Below are 22,873 nucleotides of genomic sequence, written 5' to 3'. Positions count from 1 at the left end.
ACTGAAACTGAATCTCAAACACTTTGGTCACCTGATGCAAAGAGCTGATTCATTGGAAAAGACCCTGATGCTGGGAAAGATTGAGGGTGGAAGAGAAGGGGGCTACAGAGGATTGAGATAGTTGGATGGCATCCCCATCTCACTGGACATCCGTTTGAGTAAACTCTGGGAGATAGTGAAGGACAGGGAAGCCTGGTGTGCTGCGGTCCATGGAGTCACAGTCAAACACGACTGGTTATTGAACAACAGCAGCATGAAGGGTGCTCTGCTAGGCACTGTGAGGAGGACACAAAAGAAAAAGAAGAGAAAAAGAAAACAAAACCAAACAGTGACACAGGCGCAGCTGAACTCTATGTTTCCTTAACTTAATAAGGCTGGGATAATTATTTGTATTATGGGCAGAAAGTTTTCTTGGCCAAGGATTTACTCGGAGTTTGGGGAAATTTTGTTTGCTTCTTAGCCATATTACATTAGCATTTACATGATTCCTTATTTGTCTTACTTCTTAGTAATTTCAAACTGGTTTTTAATAACAATGTCTCTCATGCAGTATGAGCCAAGAGCAAAAATTTATGCTTTGAGCTCTTAATCTGGTACTCAAATATATGACAAAATATCTTAGATGTTATCTGACTTCAGACTTACAATCACTAACTTTTTAACAGTCATAATGGTGGTATATCCTGAAAACAAATTTAAATCTGATTTATCAATTCAGAAGTGAAAACTTGATAATATAAAAGGAAAATTTTAAATGATGAATACTCTTTACTCAGTTTTGCAAATGGATTTTCATAATTATGTATAGAATAGACAGAAAAAGAGTTGAAACAGAAACTGGCCATTTACATACTTAGAAAAGACTTCACATGGATGATATTACTCTTAGTTAAAAATCAGGGTTATCTTTTCTTGCACTTTATTTGTCTTCTTTTTAGAAGATATTAATTTCCCTCCTTTACCAGGCATAAATTAGAATTGAATATGAGAGTTTTTTCTATACAGTAGTGCTGATTCATCTTATTAATTGAATACAATAAAAAAGCTAAATCACCCTGTAAGTCCTCTTAGCTTGAACTAAGGCCAGAACTGAGGATAGAGTTTGTAACATCTGGAACAAAGAGTGCATAGAATATTGCTTCCAGCAACTTGAAACAGGATGGTAGCTCACTTTCAGTAGGTAGTAATGACCTGGGAGTGGGTGTATACAGTTTCACTGTATACAATTTGGTTGAGATTACCTTTCTCCTTTATCTGATCTAGAATCATGGCATCCTGTATTGGCAGTTGGTATGTGATTTTTAGCAGTTGTTTCTCTGGGACAGCTATTGTTAATGGGTCATTAATCATTTCCATGGGGTATGAGGAATAATATTTCTTGCATAAATTATGAAAACTGTGAGTTTTGTTTATAGAGATTCAAAATACCAGATGTCTTAAACCTAAAAACTCAGTAATCATTACTACTAGCTGTTACTCACAATCTCCTTGAATGTCACTGTGATGTATAGAAGTGGGCCGGTAAACAGGCTTACAAGGTAGAGATGGAAACGGTTCCATATAAAGAGTTCTAATATTTGAAATATTTTTTGACTATGGATTTCATGTCACTTAATCCCAATTAAAACTGTAGATTAGAGCTATGATTGTACTTGCTGGTTGTTTGAGCAAGGAATTTAAGTAAGAGATACACATCAATGTTCAGTTCAGTTCAGTTCAGTCACTCAGTCGTGTCTGACTCTTTGCGACCCCATGAATCGCAGCACACCAGGCCTCCCTGTACATCACAAACTCCCGGAGTTTACTCAAACTCATGTCCATCCAGTCGGTGATGCCATACAGCCATCTCATCCTCTGTTGTCCCCTTCTCCTGCCCTCAATCTTTCCCAGCATCAGGGTCTTTTCCAATGAGTCAACCCTTCGCATGAGGTGACCAAAGTATTGGAGTTTCAGCCTCAGCATCAGTTCTTCCAATGAACACCTAGGACTGATCTCCTTTAGGATGGACTGGTTGCATCTCCTTGCAGTCCAGGGGACTCTCAAGAGTCTTCTCCAACACCGCAGTTCAAAAGCATCAGTTTTTCGGTGCTCAGCTTTCTTCACAGTCCAATTCTCACATCCATACATGGTCCAGGTAAAAGAGAATTCTTTTTATTTATTTATTTATTTTAATTGGAGGCTAATTACTTTACAATATTGTAGTGGTTTCTGCCATACATTGACATGAATCAGCCATGGTTGTACACGTGTTCCCCATCCTGAACTCCCTTCCACCTCCCTCCCCATCCCATCCCTCAGGGTCATCCTAGTGCACCAGCCCTGAGTACCCTGTCTTATGCATCAAACCTGGACTGGCAATCTATTTCACGTATGATAATATACATGTTTCAATGCTGTTCTCTCAAATCATCCCACCCTTGCCTTCTCCCATAGAGTCCAAAAGACTGTTCTTTACATCTGTGTCTCTTTTGCTGTCTTGCATATAGGGTCATTGTTACCATCTTTCTAAATTCTATATATATGCGTTAGTATACTGTATTGGTGTTTTTCTTTCTGATTTACTTCACTCTGTATAATAGGCTCCAGTTTCATCCACCTCATTAGAACTGATTCAAATGCATTCTTTTTAATGGCTGAGTAATATTCCATTGTGTATATGTACCACAGCCTTCTTATCCATTCATCTGCTGATGGACCTCTAGGTTGCTTCCATGTCCTGGCTATTGTAAACAGTGTTGTGATGAACATTGAGGTACACATGTCTCTTTCAATTCTGGTTTCCTTGGTGTGTATGCCCAGCAGTGGGATTGCTGGGTCATATGGCAGTTCTATTTCCAGTTTTTTAAGGAATCTGAGAATTCTTAATGTAGAAATTTCTTACAGTTTTAGTTGGTGTAGTGTCTCCTCTGGTCACTATGGGATTGTGGCACATAGCACCATGACTGCTGTCATTTTATTCTACTTGTATTAAATCCTTTAACAATGAGAAGTATTTTAAAGCTTCCAGGTCTTTACTATCAGGTTTCTTCCAATGGAACTATGGACCTTTGCATTTCTTTTTATAACAAAGCTTGTTGGTTAATTAAAAACAAAAATTCCATCATTTAAAATCTAAAATTTTCTATTTATTAGTTATTCACTGGTTCAGGTATATATACTGTGTGCAAGGGGGTTCCCAGATGGCACTAGTGGTAAAGAAACTGCCTGCCAATGCAGGAGACATAAGAGATGCAGGTTCGATCCCTGGGTGAGGAAGATCCCCCTGAGGAGGGCATGGTAACCCACTCCAGTTTCTTGACTGGAGAATCCCATGGACAGAGGAGCCTGACCGACTACAGTTCATGGTGGAGCAATGAGTCAGACATTACTGAAGGGACTTAGCACACAGCACGCACACTGTGTGCAGGTCTAGATGTATTTGTTGATTAGCATTATATAAAACATTTTCACATTCATTGGCCCTTCTACACCCAAACAAAGCTTGTAAGTTCTTGAGTCAAGGAAAAAAAAAACAAAGTTTGTCTGTAAATATCCAGCCCAGGAAATGTTTTCCACTGCATCATGCATTCAGCCTCTGTTAAGCCAAGTCAGGACATGCTTAATCTGCTTCCCCACTTACAACACAAACAGTTCTAAAATTTAACTTTAAAAGACCCTTACCAACAATATATGTAAAATGTGCACTTTTATCTTGGGGCTCTTCAAGATTTCACCTTCCAGTTAAAGATTCTTTCCCTCCATCCATGCACTGTTAATTCCCATAAATTCTAATGGGAATTAAGCACATAAATCCTTGGCACTTAGTTGAAAAACTAGGACTCATGCAGAGACAGCACTTTTGTATATAGCCTACTTGTAATCCTTTCTATAAATGGTTTGTTTTTTGTGCCATCTGGCATTGAATTGGTGAGATTTCTGCTGGGGTTTCAAGAAGACCATACATACATTGACATTTGGTGAAGAGAAGGGCTGAAGGTTTGATTCTACTTACAGACTATGTTCAGAAGGATGTTTTACTAAAAAGTAAAAAAAAAAAAAAACAAGACAGGATTGATGCCATCACCCTTTATCTTGGGCATATACAATATGCTCGATATTTAAATTTCTCTCTCAATATTTTTAATACTGCATAGCTCCATGAAGGCAAAATTCTGCTGATTATCTTTGTGTCCCTGGTGTCTAGAATAGTACCTGGCATATAGTGTGTGTTAGTTGCTCAGCGGTGTCTGACTCTGTGACTCCATGGACTGTAGCCCGCCAGACTCCTCTGTCCATAGGATTTCCTAGGCAAGAATACTGGAGTGGGTAGCCATTCTCTTCTCCAGGGGATCTTCTCAACCCAGGGAGCAAACCCTGCAGGTCTCCTGCATTGCAGGCAGGTTCTTTACTGTTTGAGTCACAACGGAAGCCTAAAATAATTGCATGAATTTTCAAGTGATAGAAACATAGGTTTTAGCCAAAGAGTTCCTTTTGGGTAAAAAATAATTCAGGACTGTGTGTGTCCGGTGCTCTGTAGTGTCCGATTTTGCGACCCCATGGACTGTAGCCCACTAGGCACCTCTGTCCCTGGAATTTCCCAGGCAAGAATACTGGAGTGGGTTCCATATATTAGGCATTAGTAACTATTAGTGGAATAAATATTTCCATTAAAAGCATCATCATAACTAAGAATTAAATGCTTTTTCTTTTATATCTATTTCTCCTACTAAATCTCCAAGTGGTACTTTTGAAAATCAATTAAACAATAGTCTTGTCGTTCCCCTCAGGAGTCATACTATATATTGTGGCCAAACACTATTTCATGTAATATGTTCAAATAATTCTAAAGTATAACATGTTCTAGAGAGCTCAAAGTCAACTTAAAAACTAGGCAGTATTAAAATTAGCAAGAGAACAAGTTCAATGTCCAGTATATGTGTAAATACACAACTTTGAGAAACCTGAGTTTTTTTGACTGTTAATTAAAACTCATTTTGAACATAGCCTGCAATAGAATATAAAAAATATGTACAGTAGGCCAATATTCTGATACCCTGGGGTGAAGGACTACAAGAGCTGAACTCATGTTTATCCTGGAAGACTGAAACTTTGAAAGGACCACCAGGATTGCACAGATTTATTACTTTTTGGAGATGAATAGTTAGCAATATTTACCTAGTTTTTATAATTTATAAATTAATCTATGATACATTATTCTATTGCATTCCAACCCCATCCTACAAAGTATTATTCTCCTTTTAATACAAAAAAAAAAAAAACCAAGTTTGGAGATAGGAATAATGAATAGCTACATGGTGCTTATAATGTGGCAGGTGTTGTTCTTTGCATTATTCACTTACTTGATCTCCACAAACCTTATAAAATAGGCTGCATAATTCACTCTACTGGTGAGGAAACTTGAAGCACGGAATTATATAAAAACCTAGGTCAATGGAAAAGGTGAGATTATAAAGTGGTAAAACCAGAAACTTGATTGAAGTTTTTCTTATACTAAGTCTGACTCTAGCATCTAAACCAGTCCAGAGATATTTACTGTGAGCCATATACATAATTTTAAATTTCCTAGTAGCCAAAATTAAAATGTAAAAAGAAGCAAGTAAAACTAATTTTAGCAATACATATTGTTTAAACCAATGTATCCAAAATATTAGGTCAATATATAATAATCCAAAAGTATTAAAGAGATATTTTATGTATTTTTTTATCACCAAGTCTCTGAAGTCCAATACGTATTTTGCAGCCCTTATAGGGCACCTTAATTCAGACCTACCACATTTCCAGTGTGAAACCAGCTCTGAGCCATCAAGCCTAAAGCCTTTACTTATTGTTGTTGTTGATCAGTCTCTAAGTCATGTCCGACTCTTTGTGTCTCCATGAGCTCTAGCCCACCAGGCTCCTCTGTCCAAAGGGTTTTTCCAGGCAAGAAAATTGGAGTGGGTTGCCATTTCTTTCTCCAGGGAATCTTCCTGGACCAGGGATCAAACCTGAGTTTCCTACATTGGCAGGTGGATTCTTTAACACTGAGCCACCTGGGAAGTCCCATCTTTACATATAGAGTACATATATTAATAGAATAAAAAGCTTGAAGTGAATTCCCATACTGAGAGTTAATCAGATACATAAACGTTATGTTGATAATCTGACTTGAAAAGAAAAATCAGTTGCCAAGACTTGAAGCCCCATAAAGCCTCTGTGGCCCTACTGTGAGGTATGGCTCCGGGGTTCCCCTCTTGCCTGGTTTCTCTCAGCATCTAATCTTCGGACCTAAATACCAAGAACCCACTGTACTACATTCCATCTTCCACACCTTGAAGGCCATACAAGCTGGTTTCACTCTCCAGAGGGACACTTGTTATTTGTTTATTTGCTATTTCAAAGTTGCATGAAGCAGAAAGAAAAAGTCCCCAAAAGTTCAAATTGTCATGGAAGATAGGAGCCTGGAAACTCTCTTTTCATAGATTCAGTCACTGTTTAAATACAGATGGGCTATGGAAAGTGTATTATCACAATGTACTTCCATTTGGGAAGAAGGCTAAAATCCTATGCACTTTTTGTGCTGTCTTAGAGATGTTTCCCTACTTCTTCATAGATGCTATGGACTCTTAGAGGCTTATTAAACTCTCCCCCTGTTGACTGTTAGCAAATCCAGAATAACTTCTGTATTTTTACCTTAAATTTATTCAAACCTTTTAAATTACAAGAGCCAGAATTGATCTAAAGATGTACATTAATAAGTAGAAATTTAACTAGGAATTTTTAAGATTCTGTCCTAATAATTGTATTACTGTATTTCACAGGACTTGAATTTTAGAGGTAAGAAGGGCCTTAAAAAGTCACAAAACAGTGGTTTTGGAACTTTTCTTCCTTAAGGTAATAGCACAGGTTTTTTCAGATAAGATCATACTTGGAATTTACACATAAAACAGATAATAGTGGAGCTGCTCAGAGTGAAGTGGGATTGGGGCTGGAATCATACTCTGTTGGTCTTTTACTGTTTGATTGGGCAGCTGCCAAGGCAGCTCTGTGAGCCTAGATGTCTAATTAGCACAGTGAGAAACACTGCTTTAGTCCATATAACCCCCTCATATTTGATTTTGTGAAAAATGGTCCAGGTGTGAGTACTAGAGTGACAGAGCAGTCAGCAGGAAGAATTGTGATGAGAAGGAACCAAGGCAGGTCAGAACTATTGCCTGGATATGAGAGCAGAACAAGTTCAAACTTGGCTGGTAGTAGATTGATGGGTACACACACACAGAAACATACACAGACACACAGACAGACACACACAGGGAGAGAGAGAAATCAGACAAAGCATCCAGTTTTGACAGGCAGAGAAGTTTAATTTTAGCAAAGGAGCATGAAGTAACAGCCAGCCATTCACATAACATCATTTATAAATGCTAGTCTGTCTTGAACTGGAGTGTGGAGTCAGGGTCAGCCATCTGGAGTTGTCTGCCCAAAATGAAGCCTTGGGGTCATCCTCTGAGGGAAGTAAAATGGAGAAAGGAATTTTCTAAGGAAGACAGAAGAGAAGGCCAAAGTCTGAGACTTCAAGAATAAATGAACATTAAGGTATCAGAGAGTAAGAAAAAAAATCAAGAAGATAGTAAATGAGTAGCAGAGAGGTATGAGGAAAAGAGTCTGTTATCAGTCCCTCCCTGAGGCTCCCTTGACAAAACCACCAGCCTCTTCCTAAAGCCTCTGTAACAGTCTTGTAAATTGGATCAAGTATCTATCTCTTTTTTTTTTTTTGCTTTCATAGCAAACAAAAACATAACTAAAATTTATTTTCTCCATACAATTACTCATTATAGTAAAAGATTTTTAAAAAGACAATTGATTCTCTTAAATAGAATAGCTGCCTTTCTTCTCTCTTTTTCTTCCTTCCTGATTTCTTTTATTTTTGAATTCTGTCATTTGAGTACAAAGAGATGTAGGCTCCCTTATCAGGCCCAAGGATAGGAGGGGAACTTAGAGTGCTTTCATTCACAGAAAAAAACCACCATAGCAACTATTTATGCCAATTTTACTTAGAAAGATAAAACATATATACAAATTAGCAACTGCCAACATAATATAAAATCATGAAGTGCTCCTTCCTTGTTCTGATTTTATATTTTTATGGTAATGCTACTAATTTGAATTTTATTTTGATTCTACTTGAATTTTTTCCAGGCTACCAAATACAATAGGTTATATTTCTTATTTCCTATGAAATCCTTTATTTTGTCATTTAAGCCAGTGTTTCCCCCAACCTTTTTGGCACCAGGGACCGGTTTCATGGAAGACAGTTTTTCCATGGACCAAGGAGAGGGGAGATGGTTTCAGGATGATTATATTTTCCTTTTACACATCAACAAAATGAGGCCCACCTTAACTTGTAAGTGACCTGCCCAGGGAGCTCTAGTCTGTTTGCATTACAGCAAGAACTGGGATCCTTATCTCCTTGATTCCTCACTTTGTGCTCTTTTCATTATATCACATGGCCTTTCTTAGCTATAAACTTCTATCACTTAGCAATGACACCGAGGAAAGAAACACTTCACTGTGTGGTTTGCTGTTTATATTTTAATAATGATCAAATTGGGCTTCTTAGGTGGTACAGTGGTACAGAATCTGCCTGCCAATACACGAGATGAGGATTTGATCCCTGGGCTGGGAAGATCCTCTGGAGAAGGAAACGGCAACCCGTTCCAGTATTCTTGCCTGGAAAATTCCATGGACAGAGGAGACTGGCAGGCTACAGTCTATGTGGTCACAAAGAGTTGTACATGACTGAGCACACACAGATAGTGATCAAATTAATAGGATTTCTTGATAGCTGTCCTTACTATTGACCACTAACAATTAATAAATGTAGGGATCACTGGGCAAGTAATGCTTAATTTCAATTATGAAAACAAAAAGAATAATCTTGAAAATGAATATTCAAGAACATATAATTATTTTTCTTTTCATTTCATGTGCTCCCAATTATAGACCACTAAATATAAAAGTACACAATGACTCTGGGCCTCTTCTCTTAAGAGATTTGCTACCTTCTCTCCCTGGGTAGAAACCTTTCCTTCCACATTTAGATCTCAAACAATCTTTTATAAAGCTAGACCTCAAGCATTTCTGGGACTATACAGTAACTACATACAGTAACCTCAACCATCCTTCTTTGTTTTTGGCCACACTGTGCACCATGCAGGATCTCTGTTCCCCAACCAGGGATTGAATCTGTGGCCTCTGCATTGGAAGCACAGAGTTCTGACCACTGGACCACAGGGAATTCTCCAGTCCCCCATTTTTGAAAATATGGCTTCTTTAGAGATTCAAGATAACAGATTTATTATAAATATATTTGTGTACACACTTCTGTCTATTGAATTATCTAAAAATTAATATTTAAAAATCAATTTCTACTTCACACCTGTTAGAATGATTATCATCAAAAAGACCACAAATAACAAATGCTAGTGTTGATGTGGAGAAAAGGGAACCTTTATATACTGCTGGTGGGAATGTAAATTGGTGTACCCACTATTGAGAATAGTATGGACATTCCTCAAACAATTAAAAATAGAATTACCATATGGTCCAGCAATTCCACTCCTGGGTATATATCTGAAGGAAATGAAGACACTAATTTGGAGATACCTGCACCCCAATGTTAATAGCTGCATCATTTATAATTGCCAAGATATAGAAGCAGCTGAAATGTCCATCAACAGATGAATGGATAAAGAAGATGTGGTATATATATACACACATACATACACATATAGTTTTTCCAGTAGTCATGTACAGATGTGAGAGTTGGACCATAAAGAAGGCTGAGCACTGAAGAATTGATACTTTTGAACTGTGATGCTAAAGAAGACTCTTGAGAGTCCCTTGTACAGCAAGGAGATCAAACCAGTCAGTCCTAGAGGAAATCAACCCTGAATGTTCATTGGAAGCTCCAACACTTTGGCTGCCTGATGTGAATAGCTGACTCATTGGAAAAGACCCTGATGCTGGGAAAGATTGAGGGCTGGAGGAGAAGGAGGCAGCAGAGGATGAAATGGTTAGATAGCATCACCAACTCATTGGACATGAATTTGAGCAAACTCCAGGAGATAGTAAAGGACAGAGAAGCCTGGTGTGTTGCAGTCTATGGAGTCTCAAAGAATTGGACACAACTTAGTCACTGAACAACACGATGGAATACTGCTCAGTCATAAAAAATAATGAAAATTTGTTATTTGCAAAAACATGGATAGATCTGAAGGGTATTTTGCTTACTGAAATAAGTCAGAGAAAAATAGATATTGTGTTATCACTTAAACATAAAATCTAAAAACTAAAATGAATGAATATAAGAAAACAGAAAAAGACAGATACAAAGAACAAACTAATGGTTACCAGTGGAGAGAGGGAAGGGCAGAGGGACAAGACAGTGGTAGGGGATTTTAAGAGGTACAAATTACTATATATGAAATAAATAAGCTACAAGGATATACAGCTAATATTTTATAACTTCAAATGGAGTATAATATATAAAAATGTTGAATCACTGTATTATATACCTGAAGTTCAGTTCAGTTGTCCAGTCATGTCCAACTCTTTGCAAACCCATGAACCACAGCATGCCAGGCCTCCCTGTCCATCACCAACTCCCAGAGTCCACCCAAACCCATGTCCATTGAGTTGGTGATGCCATCCAACCATTTCATCCTCTATCGTCCCCTTCTCTTCCTGCCCTCAATCTTTCCCAGCATCAGGGTCTTTTCCAATGAATCAGCTCTTCACACCAAGTGGCCAAAGTATTGGAGTTTCAGCTTCAACATCAGTCCTTCCAATGAACACCCAGGACCGATCTCCCTTAGGATGGACTGGTTGGATCTCCTTGCAGTCCAAGGGACTCTCAAGGGCCTTCTCCAACACCACAGTTCAAAAGCATCAATTCTTCAGTGCTCAGCCTTCTTTATGGTCCAGCTCTCACATGCATACATGTCTACTGGAAAAACCATAGCCTTGACTAGATGGACCTTTGTTGACAAAGTAATGTCTCTGCTTTTTAATATGCTGTCCAGGTTGGTCATAACTTTCCTTCCAAGGAGTAAGTGTCTTTTAATTTCCTGGCTGCAATCATCATCTGCAGCGATTTTGGAGCCCAGAAAAATAAAGTCAGCCACTGTTTCCACTATTCCCCCATCTATTTGCCATGAAGTGATGGGACTGGATGCCGTGATCTTAGTTTTCTGAATGTTGCGCTTTAAGCCAACTTTTTCACTCTCCTCTTTCACTTTCATCAAGAGGCTCTTTAGTTCTTCCTCTCTGCCATAATGGTGGAGTCATCTGCATATCTGAGGTTATTGATATTTCTCCCGGCAATCTTGATTCCAGCTTGTGCTTCCTCCAGCCCAGCGTTTCTCATGATGTACTCTGCATAGGAGTTAAATAAGCAGGGTGACAATATACACTCTTGACGTTCTCCTTTTCCTATTTGGAACCAGTCTGTTGTTTCATGTCCTGTTCTAACTGTTGCTTCCTGACCTCTATAACTGAAACTAATATACTATTGTAAATCAACTATGTGTGTGTGTGAAAGTCGCTCAGTTGTGTCTGACTGTGACCACATGGACTATGGCCTGCCTGCTCCTTTGTCCAGGCTCCTCTGTCCATGGAATTCTCCAGGCCAGAATACTGGAGTGGGTAGCTGTTCCCTCCTCCAGGGGATCTTCCCAACTCAGGAATCAAACCCAGGTCATACCACATTGCCGGTAGATTCTTTACCGACTGAGCCACCAGGGAGGTTAATTCCAGGCTGGTTCAAAGGATGTGAGTACTATTTGGCAACTGGTAAGAACTTCCTTTTTTCTTATCACAGTACAGTGTCATCAAAAAATGGCAAGATGTTGGATAGTACTGACATGCCCAGCATTATTTAAACATTTGTTTCTGAATAAATGATGGCAAATGTATGGGATGGAATATTATTTGGTTGTTAAAATATCCATTAAGCACTTAAATGTTAAACAAATGCTGGAAAACAAAATGGTAGGTATGCTCTATCACAGTTTTGTTAAACCTGTGAAAAGTGGCATGGAAAAGCAGAATGGTTTTACCAAGGACAGCTGGTATGGATCATTTTGTTATTATACCATATCGTTATTGCACAGTTTCATAATTTTTTTTTTAGTTAAAAAAGTAATACATTACAAAGTGTAACAATTAGTTAATTTGGTTTATAAGTTATAGGAAAAAATTATTTGTTACTTTGAAGTCACTTGTCATTCATTATATCAAACTGCGTAACTTTACTTCTCCTAGTAATTTACCTCTCCAAGCATTAGTGTCTTCATCTATAAAATATGAGAGTACAGAGCTCTCAGACAATTAAAAAGTTAGCTCTCCAAGTGGTTATTGTTTCTATTTATGGAATGGCAACCCACTCTAGTATTCTTGCCTGGATAATCCATGGACAGAGGATACTGGCAGGCTATAGCCCATGGGGTTGCAAAAAGTCAGACACGACTAAGCAACTGAGCACTCATGACCTCATTCATGGTGCTCAGCTGTGAATGATATTGTTGATATTTTTTAAAATGACTTTCATTGTTTCTTTGTACCTTTAGTGATACCCGATCAATGAATTGATTTACTATTCAGAAGTGGAAAGTCATAGGGCTCAAGTCAAAGTTCCAACACAACAGCAAGGTGAAATCATAGAGTAGCTACCTGATCCACTTGCCATGACTAAGGGTGAAAAGTAGAACCCTATTTGGGACTCTATTTGAGAGTTATCTTTGGAAACATAGAAAGATTTTGGGCTGCAGGTATTTTTTCTCTTTTTCAATTTTTGTCGATAAAGGCTTCTCATCCAAATGAAAATGAAATGTAGGCTTTGATATCAACTATGGTAGCCTAACCTAAGAACTCGTGTGTTGACAACTGTCTTGTGATTACTTCGCAGTGGATGTTTTTCAATGGATGACATTTAGAGTAAACATGAACTGCTTTCAGACAGATAGAGTTCACACATTTGTGTATAAAAACTCCCAACCTGAAATATTATTAAAAAGCAATAATATTAGTTTCAATATCATACCTTTGTTAGCATATAGACTTGTTTATTCAGTGCTACCATTTAATTTGTTCTTCAGGATTACTTAGGAAATAAATTCAATGCACAAATAATAGTACTTACGGAAACTTCTAATAGCATAGACAAGATATGTTAGTACTTGCAATGATAAAAGACACAATCTTGATTTCAAGGAATTTAAGATAAAGGTGACAAGGGCAGGGATGGATGTGAATGGGAGAGGTTGGTGGGGCTGGTGGTACAAAAGGGACAATAAGTATCTAAATAATCATAAAACAAGACTACAACAAATGCAGTAGTACAGGTATAAGCACTGACCTATGGACTCTGGAAGACAGATATTATTAACTCCTTCTGGAAAGACTTCAATGAAGAAGAGTACACTTATAAAGCAAATGAAATGTAAGCACAGAGGCATGGAAAGGCATTTGACTATGGTAATCCCGGCAGTATGAATAAAGGAATTGAGAAGTAAACAGAGGAGATCATCTTGTGTTTCAAAATAGTGGATTCTTTCTAAACTAAATTAGACATGTCATTAAACATGTACACACATGCAAGATTTTATAAATAATGTTTCCAGCCATTCAGATCAACTAGCTATACTACATATTAAAACTTATTAAAATTATGTCCTGTAATTATAATTTAGATGCTCAAGAAAATGTTAAGACCTTGCAATGACTCTCAGGGCTGTCCTGGGCAAAATCTGAAAGGGTGGTAGCACTGTACTGAGGACGACGGCACACACAAGCCAAGTGAGAGGATGCCATGATCCACTGTGTATCCTTGGCTGGGGCATCCCTTTAATATATTAGCTTTGTATCATAAATTCATTGAATAAGTGAGCAGCAATTTCTATTTGACAGGCATTGTACTTGAAAATAGGAATACAACAGTATATTAATGATATAGTCCCTGTCCTCATAGAACTTAGAATTCTGAGATGGGGTTGAGGTGGGTTGAGATAAGTAGAGATTCAAATACAGAGTGCCTGATGGAGATGTAAAGAATGCTGTGTGAGCATATAGTGGGCTGCATAGTTTGGAGAGGATGGGTCAGGGAAGACATCCTAAAGAAGTACTGCTTAAGTCTAAGATGTTAGGAATAAAGCAGGTAAACTGGGAAAACTAGGCCAGGCAGAGGAAGGAATATGCAGACAAAGGGAATAGTGGTAAGGGGTGGAGAGATAGAGAGAGAGAGAGAGAGAGAGAGAGAGAGAGAGAGAGAGAGAGAGAGAGAAAAGGAACATATACGGTGCTTTCTGGGAAGGGAAAAGTTTTAATGTGGCTGAAAGCTAGAATGTAAAACAGACTGAGGGTCATGGTCTGAGAGGAGACTGGAAAAATAGGGGAGGAAATAGGGCTCATTAATAGTGCTGATGTTTGTTAAGTAAGTGTAAGCGTTAGTCGCTCAGTCGTGCCCGACTCTTTGTGACCCCATGGACTGCAGCCCATCAGGCTCCTCTGTCCATGAGATTTTCCAGGCAAGGATACTAGAGTGGGTTGCCATTTTCTTCTCCAGGGGATCTTCCCAACCCAGGGATCGAAGCCCGGTCTCCTGCACTGCAGGCAGATTCTTTACTGACTGAGCTACAAGGGAAGCCAAGATTTGTTAAGGATTTCATAAAACTAAGAAATCTGCTAATGAGCTTTGAGCTGGTATGTAACAGGATCAGGTCTGTGTTTTAAGAAGTTTACCATGGTTGTTGTGTTTAGAAGATCACAGAGGGTTAAAATGGGAGGTCAGAAGACAAGATCTCATCCACATCATGAAGGTGGTCTGAACTTGGGTAGGAGCCTTGAGGATGGAGAGAAGTGGGTGATCCTAGGCAGAGTTTGGAGGTGGGCTCCATAAGACTTAACAGACGGACTGGATGTGGGGTGTGAGGGAGAGGAAGGGGCCACACACCCTCTTGGATGTCTGTCGTGGCCACTGGGAAGATGGTGTCTAATAGCTGAGTCTCCCCAGCAGTGCCATAGGGACTGAAAACATGAAATTTCAAGGTTGCTTGCTCCTGGATCCTGCCTAGTTGACTTCAGTTAGTGTGTGTGCTCTTTGCTGTGAGTGGGAGTGGCAGGGCTACCGTCTGTTTTTACTCTTCCTTCTTGAGACAATCCCTAATCATACTCGTTCAGTACAGAAAATGAACTGCCCCCGCTTCACTAAATTGAAATCCAAAAATGTACCAAATGACTAGACTAGTTTTCACTGAGGAATCTGAAGAGGAACTCCTCCTTATGCAGCCATATGAAAATGGGTAATTACAGTATTTTTTAACTCATTAGACCTTGTTGTTTTTGAAATTAGGAAAACTCTTTATATGGAGCAACACATTTCTATCATTAGGAAGCCTTTTAGAGATTACTGATGGCTAATTTTAAGATGAAAAAATTGTGGAGATTAAGTTATTGGCTCAAGGTCAATTGCCTGGTAGTTGATTAATTTCTTTCTACATTGTACTGATGATGTCTTAAAAAAATGTTGATTAAACAACTGAAAGTGGGCACATGTCATCACAGGGCCCATAAAATTATTTTATGTAGGTATCACAATGCCCTGGTAATTTCTGTGACAAAAAATTAAAAGAGTTGTTCTGACAAATCATCTGAAATGTAATGTTATAGTTTCTGGTCTTGGCCATCATGTTGGCTTCTAAATTCTTTTGTTAAGTGATCTACATACATTTATCCAGAGCATAATTATCTTAATTAACATTGAGAAATATGGTATTTATAATCCCAATGTTTAACAAAGTACTTCATGATTAGCCCTTTAAAAATAAACTCTCTTGTATATAAAATTTCATAATTTTATTTCACATTATCAAGTGCCAGTATTTCCAAAATTTCCCCCTCCTTATACAGTAGATTCAGTGCAAATATGTGTGAAAAGGGTATTGTAGCTTTCATACTACAAATCGCATTTTAGCATTTTATACCAGTCATATTTTTCTGGTCTGCCTTTTATTTTTAGATGTTAAATGTATATTAATCACAGAAGCAATTCAGACAAATGACATTACTAAAAATTAGGAAAAATAAAATCTTAAATGTGCTATTCTGCACACATGCTTATTGATTTGGGCATATTCTCACCTAGGAATAAAAATCCTCTTTGGGGTTAAGTTAAAATAAGAGCTTCCTCCACACTCCCCAAGTAGAAAACAAGCATTAAACACACTTTATGGTGCTTATATGACTTCTAATGTGATATGTTAAGAATATTTTTCTTGATGGAATATGGACTAGCTCTTTTATTTTCCTGTTTCTTAATGGAATATGGACTAGATTTTCTATTTTCCTGAAAGACAGAGGCAAATTCCTTGCATCTCCTTAAATGATCTGGGCAGTTGCTAAGCTTTCATCACGTCACTTAGCAAAGACCCATGGTTGAGCACGTTAGGAATTACTAAAACGGATTCAATTTTTTTTTCTCCTTTTTCTTTTTCTCAAGAGACTCAGGTACAGAGAAGACAGTCCAAGGAAACTTTAGAGAAGCCAAATTTTCTTTTCTTTATAGATATATTTGAGTTTTAGCAATTTGTGAGCTTATAGTGATGAGGGAGAAACTATAATAAAGAAAACAGACTCAAAGTAAATTAAAATATAAATGAACTGTTTAATAAGGGATTTGTTTCTAATAACTTCCCAAAGACACCCTCTTTATATATAAGCACAAAATTGAGGTTATTAGTTTTTTTCCCCCCTTGTGTCTAGAAACTGTCTCCAAATATCAATTATAACAACATCTAGCATGCCAGGTCTTTAATAGTCCTTATTTCATGTATTCCTCACCTATCTATGAGGGAAGTAGTATTTTTCCCCATTTAACAGATAGGGAGGCAGAAATTTAAAAGAAATTGACTTGTCCAAGATCACATTTTAAGTGATGGAATCTGGCTATCTATTGAGATCTACTGGATTCCAGAGCTTGGGCTCTTAATCCCTATTGTGATACCACCAAAGAGGCTGATATGTGTCTCTGGGGAGAGACTGGTTTGGAGATTCTCTCCTATTCAGAGTATTCTCCCTTCATCATGTGCCACAGGGTAATATATCTACACCACTTTTGTTACACTCAAAAGTTGGACATGGCATTTGACAAACTTCTGCAGAGCTTAGAAAGCCTAAGATGGTGAAGGTGCATGTGACATGTAGCTACTGAGATTTCCTAGGCTTGGCTGGTTCCTTCACAGTTGGTACATTTGGTATAGTTTTTCAAAAAGTTGCACTGGCAATGCTGAGTCAAAGCATGGATACAGATCATTTCGTAAACTTCATCTGTACTCCTGCATTCTTGACTGAGCTTATCGGGTAAAAGTAATATTCAATGGGTGAAAAGGGGAGAGTAAATGTGAGCGATCACAGGACCAAAGTCTCTGAGTGAAAATTCCTTGAATTGATGGTTTACCTGGTACTTTAATCTTCCCACTCTTTAAATATGCACTCAGGAGACTTGGACTTCCAGGTAGATGCAGTAGGCCTCTTTTTTCCCCCCCTATTTCTACTGCTAAATATAGCTAAAAATCTCAGATACTATTCATAAAATGCATATAAAATTCAGAAGAAAGAAGGCAGACTACCTAGTGACCCCAGGAACAGAAAATACGGTATGAATTCTCTAGATTTTCTTCTTGTCTCATAGATCTCTGAGAAGGACTGGAAAAGCTGGTGACCCCGAAATGTAATGTGCTCAGACATGGCCATGGGCCAGTGGAGACCATGTGGGGAGTCTGACCTTCTACTCCCTCCTAGTAGCCTCAAGGTACCCTACCTGCAGGGTCAGCGGAGGGCAAGCAAGGAACAGGCAAGAGGCTCCCCTAGGACTTCTAACTCTGTCTAGCAGTTATAAAGCAGAGTCCCAGAAGGAAATAAGTAGGTATGGCTGAAAGAGCATTTGAAAAAATAATGGCTAAAAATCACCTACATTTGGGGAAAAGACACAAACCTATAGGTTCAAGTTGAGTGAATCTCAGACAGGATAAACCCAAAGATATTTACGCCAAGACATACACATCACCTTTTAAAAACTAAGAAAGGAGAAAAAGACATCTTGAAAGCACCAGAGAGAAATGATACAGGAGAGGCACTGATTTTTGGCATTGGATGAATGGGTCGGCAACCAGCGTCTCTTGCTGATTTTAGCTATTAGTCTTCTTTTTAACTTGAGCTAATATATACAGAGCATTTACTAGATGTCTACAAATTATGCTGGGCACCCAGGGGACATTTGCTTATCCCATTCTTCCTATAATTGCTCCACAGCAGGTATTACCCTCAGAGCAAGTGAAAGAATCTCAGAATTATAAGGAAACTAAAATGAAAAAAAAAGGAAATAGCAAATTTTGTAATTTGGGATTTCTAGATGAACTTCAGCTCTGTGAACTCCCTGAAATTAATCAAAAGATGCCAGCATGTATGTGCATTTTTCTAGGGAAATGACCATGGCTTTCATCAGATTCTCAAGACAGCTGGTGGCTCACAAAACCTTTAGAGCGACCATAAGAGTTTCTGCTCTCTTCAGGCAAAATGATATACTCCAACCTAGATAGAAAAGAACTAGAGAAGGTATTCCTCATCATATACATCAAAATTAATGAAAGTCGCCTCACAATTCTCTATTGTTAAGGAGAAAATAGAAAAATGGCAGTATCTAAGTCCTTTTAGGCACTTGTAGAAATACAGGCTCATTAAAAAATGTTTGCCTGTAATCTTATTTTGAACATTTGAAAAAATAGTATCTGTTGGTGACTAAATAATCAGTGCACTGTGATTTAAAATGTATTTTAAGGCTTTCCAGGTGGCTCAGTGATAAAGAATACACTTGCCAACGCAGAAGACATGGATTCGATTCCTGGGTTGGGAAGATCCCCCTGGAAGAGAAAATGACAACTCACTCTAGTATTCTTGTCTGGAGAATCCTATGGACAGAGGAGCCTGGAGGGCAACAGTGCATGGGGTTACAGAGTAGGGCATGACTGACGGTCTCTGTCCAATGCTAAGTCATGTCCGATTCTTTGCCACCCCAGGGGCTGTAGCCCCCGAGGCTCCTCTGTTCATGGGATTTCCCGGGCAAGAATACTAGAGTGGGTTGTCATTTCTTTCTCCAGGGGATCTTCCTGACCCAGGGATCAAACCTGCGTCTCCTGCACTAGCAGACTGATTCTTTACCGCTGAGCCACCAGGGAAGCCCAGCCTGGCAGGCTACAGTCCATGGGGTCGCAGATTCAGATATGACCGAGCACACACACAAGCAAGCATTAGGTTTCCCCTACCTTTAAAACCATATTATGAACTGTCGTGTGCCACCTGAGCTTCCAGTAAAGACAAAAACAGGCTTTCCTGTGCTTTAGGTAGGATTTCTTCCAATGACAATGGAAAAGTTCAGACAAACAAGGATGCACCAACAGCCTCTTTACCTCAGCACCAGTAGGCTGGTATATAAGAGAGGACAAACTGTCCCACAATCTGCATTTCTTTTTCCATCTTAAAAAAAAAAAAGACATGCAAAACAGTTGTTATAAATCAACTGAACTCCAATAAAAATTTAAAAAATTTTCTATTACTCAATGTATAACAACCAATTTATCAGAATAAAAGACTGTTTTCTTTGGTGGGAAAACAAACAAACAAAAACAGCTATGACAAAAACAGATACATGTGGTTTCTGTCTTTAGTGTGTGGCTGTCCCTCATTCTTTGTACCCCCCACCAAATCTTTCCTGCAAGCCAGGTCAGCTCATATCTGGAGAAATGCATACAAAGGAATTTAGATTGCTATTGCCTGTTTTCTGATCAAAATTAAGGAGGTCCCAATGTTACCTGGAGAGCTAGAGAATGGATAATGCATTAGTTTAGGAAAAAAATGTGACTACCTGCTTTCATTAAGACCCCATAGCAGTTTGATTTACTCATACAATTCTATGTTGGCTGTTATCTACACAGTCAAAGGAATCACTGTGGACCCTTGTTAAACAAAGAATTCCATACCCCAACCTACAATACAACCAGGAGAGGAACCTAGGAACCTAATAGTTTTTATCAACTTATTTGATCCTTGCATTCAAACAAGTTAGAACAATCTTCTTAAACTTGAATGTGTATAAAGTTATCCTGGGTTCTTGAAACAAAAGCAGATTCTGATCCAATTGTTTGGGGGTGGGATGGAGGGGGCTGTGCCTGAGACTGCAGCTTTAACAAGTCCTTAGGTGACACTGATGCTGCGAGGACACTTTAAGTAGGAAGGATGGGGAGAGTATGCCTCATGTGGTTTGTGTGTAAATCAGTACATGCCATAACATTTGCCTTCTGCATCTGTGGATTCTCTACCAGGGGCCTCTTCTCTACCTTGATGCTGCCCATTTCTCATTTTTCACTGATTATATCTCTAAAAGCTGGAGTCACAGTTAACATAAGGCATCTACTTGCCTCCACTTAGTTTATAAAAAGTTCAGAGATAAAAACAGTCTGAAATAAACAGAAATGAACACCACAAATTAACTTACATAATAGGTTTATACTTAACATAGTATTTCTCACCATGGAGATGTAACTCAGTTAATAAAAACAATTTTTGGTTTTTGTTAAACAATAAATCTCTTCTCCATTTCAACGTCAATATAAAGTTTTCTTTTTTTTTTTTTTTACATTAAATCTTCTCTCCATTTCAATGTTAGATACATTGAATACATTTTCTGAACTTTTTCGCAAACAGAGATAAGTTTTAATTTCTGACCAACTGTATTTAATGTCTAGGTACAGTACTAACTTGGTAGATAACAAAATAAAAATCCAATAAAAATACAGAGAAAAAATTCCTCAATGATGCAGGAGGCAGTGATTATAACTGAACAGTGGCAATTTCCTAGGATTCTGGGCAAGAGTTTCCTTCTTTCTACTGAGAATTCTGAAACTATGAAATATTACTTATGCAAATTTCAGCAAATGCAAATTACAGATGGCATTTTCCAGTGCATTATCTGTTGTGACAAAAACATGTTGTTTTCCCTTTAACACAGTATATCAATTTGTTCCTTTTTATAGGAAAATAACCAATAATATGAAACTTCTCTATTAACTGTTTCTGGGGAACTTTCAGACACCAAAGGTCAGTTCTGAAACTCAATAGCACAAAGGTTTTCAGGGGAAGGTTTGATTCAGGAGGCCCTTCAAAGTCACATCTGTCCATTTCTTTTCCGTGCATACACCCCCAGACAAGCACAAATGCCTGTAATGCTGAGAATCACACCTAACAAGAGAGCAATTGCATCTCCGGCTTCTACTGCTTCAACAACGGGCAGCACCAAAAACAATGAAAACAGGACTAGGAACAACTGTGTTGAAACTGAGATCATGATGTGGCTGGTTCTTGAAGGATGAAGATTTCTATAAATTAAAACATGGAAAAAAGGAATCATTAAAAATTCCAACCTTTTCAAATGACAATATGAATACATGATAAGTAACAGTTCATGCAACCTTTTCAATTAGGGACAATTTATAAATTATATTCAGACTCATCTCATTTTATGGTGAAAGAACCTTTAGGAAGTAAACGGTAATTAAAGATGGTTATTTGAGGCTAATCTCCCTTTCTCATGATAATTTCCTCACTCCAGCGATTTTTCCACACTGTATAACGTCAACACTGTGGGTATCAACAAAACAGAAATTGAACAGTAGCACATAAGAAAGATAGATGATGATGCACAAGACACTAACTTGGAAACTGCCCTAGTAAGTGAAAATTACATTTTCTTAGGATCTCTCCCATCCAGGAAATGCAGACAAATCTAGCAAAGTCAAACAACATATAGCTGTGAAGTCGTGGGGAAATAGTAAGACTTACCAAAGAAGGCGGTACTTAATTCTATCTGACTCCCTTCCAGCAGCTCCGGATGCTGAGGCTAAGAGATTCCACGTGACAGCACCTACTATCAGAGGGGCGTAGCAGAATTTAAAAATTACACATTATTATTATTTTAAAGAGGCATCTAGAGTCAGTGAAGAGCGGGGAGGTTGTACGGAAGGGAGAAGAATGGGTAATAACTAAAGACAAACAGTTTGTTCAAACGGGAACTAGATTTAAAAGTTGGTTAGTTCGCCTATAAAGAAAAGGCTAAAAAAAAAAAGTCAACCGAAAACCAAGTTCGTCCCAGGACTTGAAAGTAAGACTTTAAAAACAATCCCTGCTTTGGCCCGGCAAGGTGCAAATTTGCCCCGTTTGACAAATATACTGGGCAAGATAAGGAGCCTTCGGAGACAAGCTCGTACATTACCTTCAAGGAAGCAGCCATTACAGAAATGGTGAGCAGGGCGGAGCTCTCCAAACTACATTTCCCACAATCCCCGGTGCCCACAACTCCCAGGATTCTCCGGCGCGCTTCCATGTAACTGGCTGCGGAATGACGGTCCCGCTGTACCCGTGGCGAGGAGGAGCGAGCTCCCGGGTTTCCTCACGTGGCCAAGCCTGTTACTGGTAAAGTGGTGTAGTGTATTTGTACGGAAGCTCACTGAAAAAAAAAAAAGGTCAATAAATGACAGCAAGTGTTTTTCTTTTATTTTTTAATGCTGTTCAAGGTTTCAAGACACACAAGAATTTTTGTCCTATGACTGAAATGCATGCACCTCAGTCTGCATTGAGATGGAACAAAGCCATCTCTTTCAGATACATTTAAACTAGCGTCTTCTAACATTTTTGAAGGAGGGAATCCTTTGACACCATCTTTTAAATGTCTTATTACATTTGTTAATTCTTTTTAAGCAGTGGGGGAAAATATGATTAATAAGACGTTTTG

At 38.4% G+C, this 22,873-nt stretch overlaps 1 protein-coding gene across 2 annotated transcripts; it reads right to left on the bottom strand.

Moving 5' to 3' along the window:
• Window positions 1-19,617: 19,617 nt before the first annotated feature.
• On the bottom strand, window positions 19,618-22,422 carry SMIM30 (small integral membrane protein 30). 2 transcript variants are annotated; one of them, XM_061165330.1, is made up of 3 exons: window positions 22,355-22,422; window positions 21,925-22,009; window positions 19,618-21,461 (listed from the first exon to the last, which is right to left on the bottom strand). In XM_061165330.1, the coding sequence occupies exon 3, from the start codon at window positions 21,428-21,430 to the stop codon at window positions 21,251-21,253; it is 180 nt and encodes a 59-aa protein (XP_061021313.1). In that variant the 5' UTR covers window positions 21,431-21,461; window positions 21,925-22,009; window positions 22,355-22,422; the 3' UTR covers window positions 19,618-21,250. The 2 variants fall into 2 exon arrangements, with proteins under 2 accessions (XP_061021313.1, XP_061021314.1); XM_061165331.1 differs by having other exon boundaries at window positions 21,925-22,006; window positions 22,355-22,379.
• Window positions 22,423-22,873: the final 451 nt, after the last annotated feature.

Source organism: Dama dama, chromosome 18 (assembly GCF_033118175.1).
Source record: "Dama dama isolate Ldn47 chromosome 18, ASM3311817v1, whole genome shotgun sequence".
Classification (NCBI taxonomy): domain Eukaryota; kingdom Metazoa; phylum Chordata; class Mammalia; order Artiodactyla; family Cervidae; genus Dama; species Dama dama.
The sequence above is the reverse complement of the archived record's forward strand: the minus strand, read 5'-3'. Positions and strand labels throughout refer to the sequence as shown.

Coding starts and splice junctions, on each gene's coding strand:
- SMIM30 (XM_061165330.1), bottom strand. CDS start 21,430: ATGATCTCAGTTTCAACACAGTTGTTCCTAGTCCTGTTTTCATTGTTT.